This window comes from Bubalus kerabau, chromosome 8, assembly GCF_029407905.1.
Source record: "Bubalus kerabau isolate K-KA32 ecotype Philippines breed swamp buffalo chromosome 8, PCC_UOA_SB_1v2, whole genome shotgun sequence".
NCBI classification, from domain to species: Eukaryota; Metazoa; Chordata; class Mammalia; order Artiodactyla; family Bovidae; genus Bubalus; species Bubalus kerabau.
In genome coordinates this window covers 46,226,527-46,232,853 of record NC_073631.1, presented here as the reverse complement: position 1 = coordinate 46,232,853, position 6,327 = coordinate 46,226,527, and the positions used below count along the sequence as shown (strand labels likewise).

The following is a 6,327-nucleotide window of genomic DNA, read 5'->3' as shown; positions in this document are numbered from 1 at the left end:
TACACAGATGAGGTCACTCGCTGCTGTGGTCACTGACCTTCAATGCCTCCTGAATGGAGGTCAGGGTGGAGATCAGGAATGGGACACTCTGTGCTCTGGCAGAACAGGCCTTTGGATAGTCAGATGTTCTCTGGAGATTGTACGAGCTCAGTGCTTGCATCTCCTCATACCTAGAAAAGCACTAAAATCATTAAAGGGGACATCTGCTCCTCATGACTAGCAGCAAGCCTCCACCAGAATGTGTGCATGACTGCAAATCCCACCCCTTCACTACAGTCATACCTAATACTGACGGCTCCCCACCTCTCTGAGGCAGTTTCTCAGTTTCTCTGAAATGCTGTCTTCTGGGCTATAGTCCTCATTTTGCCCTGAATAAGACTTAACTCACAACTCTCATGCTGTGAATTTTGTTTTGTTTTTTTTTTTTCAGGTGACAACACACAGCCTATATAGTTGGAAAAAGAAAATATTTTTGGATATATATTTTATTTGACAGTGTTTTAGAATATCATACAGTAAACAAGATTTCTGTAAAAGTTAATTTATCCATAGTGGTGCGTTTCATAAAAATAGTTGCTCACTTACAGTCTTTCTGTGACTATTAATACATGTAATTATATTTATAGAGATACAGCTGTACAGGGTAAATTCACAGCTAACACTACACAGAAATATTATTTGGAATGGGGTTTAGATGATGTGCTGTCTTCACAGGTTATGGATTACAGCCGCATAAAGCAATTACTGCACAAGTAGTAGCTGTGAACTGTGCAAATTAGAGTTTATGCAAGCGTAATCTCAATTTTTTTTTATCCTTTTGTAACACATGGAAAATAAAGGTCAGAGGATACGGTACCCGGACGTGCAGCTACACTACAGAAGCATTGTCCAAAACCAGATTCAATAACTTAATGGCAAAATAGACTGGATTTCTAGTCCAGGGGAGAAAGACTAATTGAGATTAAACCAAAAGTACTGTAAACTGCTACATGTGTTTGTGCTTTAGTTTATGATGAGTAAGTTTCATTTTTTGGAAATTGCTTTTACAGGCTGCAAGACTCTTCACTTGAGGCTTTCAACTACATTGTCCTCTTGTCAAACAACTAAACTATACCTCTGCCTGATGGGAATTAAACAGCTGGTGCTCAGGATACTGCACTTAAAGAGAGGGAAAGAGGCAACCCAAGGAAGCTGTTTACATGTGCCCTCTTGTGATGGACCTGATCTCCCTGTTTGACTTTCTGAGTAGGGGAGGTAAGGCTTATTTGCATTTGAACTCCTGTGAGGGGCAAAGTATGGGAAGCCTCATTATTTCAGGTCCCATTAAAGAGAAACTGCCCTCTGAAACATTTGCCTTTTAGTATGTGTAGCTACAAATAAGAATGCATGGATAATTAACTGAAGGTAAAACTTTAAAAAGAAAGATTAAAAATTAAAATGGCAGAGAAGAAAGGCAAGCCTTGAAATTTTACTAGGTTATCAACCATGGGCAAGGGAAATAAACATCTAGACAAAAAAGCAAACCAAATAGAAATAAAAGGAGAAATAATAAGAAAGGTAAGCAGAAAGGAATGCTAAAAAGATCCGTGTTCTTTAATGAAAATAAATGGGCTATAATAACGATTTTTTAATATTAGCGATTCATTGTAATCTGAGAAAATATAGGAGGAATACTTTGCTCTGTCAAGGTGAAAATGTAATGGAAAGAGGATTCTTAAAAAGACAATAAAATGACAGAAATATAACAATGCTGTCAAAGAAACTCCTATCTCTGAGCCTGAGACGAGAGGAAAGCCTTCTCATAAAGGAACTGCAGCAATGCCAATCTCAATTTAACAAATTGTGGTCCTTCAATTATAAAATTTGTATTGTAGATGAAAACTGATTAAGATCTATGAGCTAAACTGCAAAATTCTGACTTATGGCAAACTGTTCCCTAGAATACAATTTTTAAAACGTTTTTTTCTACCACTGAAAATGTACAGAAACGTGATTACAGAAATGGCAGTACAAATGGCAGCACACCAGTGAATTCACTAGGTTTCTAACTCACCCTGCAAGTGTGCAGGGAACACTGCTTCTAAGACTGGTGATGGGTGCCACCGAGTGAGCCGTGGAAACAGGTCATGGGCGAACAGTTCTGAATGTTTCAAAGAAACCTTTTAACCCCTGTCTAGATATGTCAAGAACAATTTATTTACAACTCTTCAGCTCAATTAAAAGATATAATCTTGTCTCAGTTTCAGCTTGCTCCGTGCAGTTTGATTTTTAAGGCGATATTCCAGTTTGTGATTGCTCTTAACTTGTCCAGTTTCTTGAAACAAAGTTTGGATGACATCCAAATCCTTCATGCAGTGGGGGAATTTTTTTTCTTTTTTTTTTTTTTACTAAAGCTACACTGCATTCTCTGTGATGTTCTTCATGTTGTTTTGGTTCTTCCGTAGCTGCCAAAGCCCCCACTGTGTAACAGGGGGCTTTAGGATCAGTTAGGTCTGCACTGTGGACACCGTCCGGACCATGCTTATTGGACACGTGGGGCTTCATGTCGGTGCTCCCAAGCCTTGGTGCCTCGTGGATTTATGCGTTTGACAGTGGAAATAAATTAAAACGCCGAGAGACGGAACTTAAGAACGGCCTGCAGGTATTGAGGCGGGGCGGTGGGCTCATCTCCCCGGGGCTGAGGCGCCGGGTTTGAGGACGCCCGGCAGCTTGTCGGAGCCTGGCACCTTCCACGGCCCGGGCGCCACGGCAGCCTTGCGCGCAGGGGCGCCCCCGGGGGGCCGCGCGCCATGCCTGGACCCCGCCCGCGCCCCGGCCCGGCCCTCGACCTCCCGTGCGCCCCCGCCGCGGCCCGGGCCCACAAACGCAGGTGCAGCGCCGGGGCCTCCGTGCCGGCCGAGCTCGGAGCCCGCCGGGGCCTGCAGCCCCTCCTTGTTGCCAGCCCGCGCCGCTTCGGCCAGTGCGGGCCCAGGCGCTCTGGTCTCCGAGGAGGGCCTGCCGGCCTCAGGCTGCCCCTGGCCGCCAGGCGCCTCCTCGAGCCCGGGTTGCACGGCCCTCTGCGGGCTGGCCGAGCGCTCACTCTGCTCCCCAAGGCGCTGCTTCTTCTGGCTGCCGGCTGAAAGCTCCTTTGGTTTCCTAACGTCGTGTTCCCTTTTGATATCCCAAGTTGGGTCTGGGCTTGTCTGGTGGGAAGGGTCGGAGGGTAGGGCTGAATGTGATGGAGAGAATGGAGAGAGGACGTCCTCCAGGGAGACGCCTACTTCCGGCAGACCTGGGGAGGCGGCAGCGGGAGCACTCCAGGAGCCGGGTTCGTCTGTGGGGCAGGAAGCGCAGGCATTAGGGCCCGGCCGCACAGGCTTTCCACCTTTCGCCACCTCCCTCCACATTGGGAATGAGAGCAGGTGGCCGGAGCCACTGCCACCCCCACCCCCACTGCCAAGAGGGCAGCTGACCTCCCCCGTGGGCTCTCTATTCCCATCCTCTACCTCACCCCTTCCCTCCTTGCTGGTTCAGGAAGGTTGTTACAAAGCCCAGGCCTAATCCATCCCTTTGCCCTGGCCCCTTCTCACTTCCTGGGGTGTCATCAGGTCTGACAGTCCTGTGTGGAAATCTGACTTGGCAGAACGTAAATCACCTAGGGCAGCCAGACCCAGAGCTTCCAGTAGGATAGGGCTACGGAAGTCCTCTGCATTTTTAACAGGCATCCAGGTAATTCAGAAAGTGATTGGAGAACCAGCTTTTGAGAAATACTGGCCTGCATTCTCTGGAAGAAGTTGGGGGAGTGACTTTCTCAGCAGTTCAGTGTCACTCAAGACATATTTCTTAGGGACCACCAGACAGAGAATTTGGATAAAGACACCTAAAAAGGTTCGTTTTTCTGGGGATAGGGGTGGGCAGTGGGACCAGGCTGGTGTGGAAGGAGGGCCCCTTCTATGAGGCTCTGCCTTAAAGTGTTAGAAAGTTTTGCAGAAACTTTTACTTCCTGGATGGACACCCTTTAGGAGCTCTTTCCTATATATATATATATAAAAAATATAATCTCCAACTTTCCTTTGGCCTTATATTGTCAACCTGAGTTCCAAGATTCAAACAGGTAATATAAAGTTGTCTACTAGATGTTCAAACTTTATTGTTAAAACACAAATTATTTTATTCTGCAGAAACCTGAGGTTGGTTGGATACAAGAAGGCAGACACCTTGAGCTCGCCTCCTTTCATGAGCATGCTGGTCACAACCAACTGCTGAACAGCCATTGATAAAAGACAGGAATCTACCAGAAAAGGATATTCTGCATCCGAAGACACAAGAAGAAACCATGAGATAGCGGTAGGGGGGCACACTCATGATATAATCAAATCCGTTACCACCCGGGTGGGAGACCCACACACTGGAGAATAATTAAATTGCAAAAGTCCTCCCCCAACCTAGAAGAAATAGGCATATTCTTAGAAAAGTACAAATCTCCCACGACTGAACCAGGAAGAAGTAAAAAAAAATAAGAACAGCCCGATGACAAGTACTAAAATTGAATCTGTGATTTAAAAACTCCCGACAAACAAAAGTCCAGGACCAGATGGTTTCATAGGCAAATTCTACCAAACATTTAGAGAAGAGTTAATTAACATCTATCCTGAAACTATTTCAGAGGAAGGGAAACTTCTAAACTCACTCATTCTATGAGGCCACCATCACCCTTGATCGAAAGATTCAACATTATCCAAGTGGACTATACTACCTAAGGCAGTCTGCAGAGTCAGTGCAGTTCCTAGCAAACTTTGTTTCTCACATGGGCACCACCATAACCCAGTCTTCTCTTTACTTCTTCTCTTCCCTACCTCTGGTCTCCATGCAGCAGCAATGTCTCTGAGACATAAATTTGATCATGCCATTCCTTTGCTTAAAACGTTTGGTGGATTCTCACTGCTCTTAGACTAAAATCATTAACAAAGCCCACAAAAGCTTGCCTTATCTGGCCCCTGCCAGCCTCCCCAGCTTCACCTCCATTCATCCCCTGTTCCTCATTCACACTGGTCATTGTGCAGTTACTCACACACACAAGCTCATTCTGTATTCTGGGACCATACATCATTGCTGGCTCCTCTGCACCCCACAGTGATTCACAGGCTGGGTTCTTTTTCATTCTTTAGGACTCCTAAATATTACCCAAGAGAACCCCAACCCACAGTAGGTACTCTAGTCTCCTTGAGAGCTTCTTGTCTTTTTATTTCCTCATAGTGCTTATAATTTGGAATTAATACTTGGCTGCCCCTTTGATTAACATAAGTCTCAGTTAGTAGATTGTAAGTTTCATGAGGTCAGTGACCACACTGGTCTTGTGTATCACAGTGGACTTAACATCTAGCATAGTGCTTGACACAGTAATACCTGTTCACTGTATATTTGAATAAAAAATAAATCTACTGCACAAATAGAAATGGAAGACTTTCCAAGGGGAGGATGACGATGATGTCTGTTTGAAGTGTGAGAGGAAAGAAGGAAGTCTGTGGAAAGAGAGCAGAAGGAGGACACCAGTGACATCAGCTTTCCCTGGTGGCTCCTCGGATGCAGAGGGCAGAGAGGGTCCTGATCCAAGTCCATCTGATACAACAGATGTTCCTTCCCTCTGTAATCTTCGCAGTTATAGTGATAATAATGCCTTTGCTTTAAAGGAACGTCATCCTTATGGAAGCATGAATCAACGTGCCAGTGAATGTTCAGATTAGCCGACAGGTAAGACAGAACCAAAATATCTTGCACGCCCTTGAGGGAGAAGCAACCCCCTTTCCTAAGTTAGATCAACTTTATTCCCCTTGCTGTTATCAGCTCTAGCCAGTTTGGATCTCTCCTAGAAAACAAACCAGTGAATACACATTACATATTACTGGTATATGGTGTACACACATTACACACTCACAAGCACACATCATTATTTCTGGGTTAAAAGATGTATGACCTCTTAAATTATCTTGTAGGAACCTGGCAATATTGAAAAAATAAAATGCTCTCTTTGACTTCATATGTCCAAGCTTTAAAAAAAAAACAGAACAAACCTTATCTACTGTGCTTCAACCACTCTTTTTATTTTATTGAATATCACTAGAGTGACAATAACCAGAGAGGTGATCTGCTAGGAATAAACTACTTATTGTAGTAAATATCTGTATTATTGGTTTTCCCAGGTGGCTCTTATTGGCAGCAAAAATTTGTACAGAAGAGGAAAATAAGTCAAGGAAGAGTTGATTTTTTTCTGTGCTGAAGGGTAAGGGAGACCCTTGGAAGGAAGGAAGGAAGGAAGCCAGGGAGTGTTGCAGGGAAAGAGGATCTGTT

General features: G+C 44.7%; 1 protein-coding gene and 1 long non-coding RNA gene across 2 annotated transcripts in view; one reads left to right on the top strand and one right to left on the bottom strand.

Annotated features, from left to right (window-relative positions):
* Positions 1–469: 469 nt before the first annotated feature.
* MAGI2 (membrane associated guanylate kinase, WW and PDZ domain containing 2) overlaps positions 470–6,327 on the bottom strand; it is an 831,153-nt gene continuing 825,295 nt past the window's right edge. Inside the window, exon 25 of the mRNA XM_055590145.1 lies at positions 470–3,313. Coding sequence (XP_055446120.1) covers positions 2,664–3,313 — 650 coding nt within the window. The 3' untranslated portion in view covers positions 470–2,663. The remainder of the gene's footprint in view (positions 3,314–6,327) is intronic.
* Positions 3,303–6,165, top strand: LOC129659080 (uncharacterized). Its single transcript, XR_008717783.1, has 3 exons — positions 3,303–3,867; positions 4,161–4,326; positions 5,670–6,165. It is a non-coding gene; the product is annotated as an uncharacterized LOC129659080 (long non-coding RNA).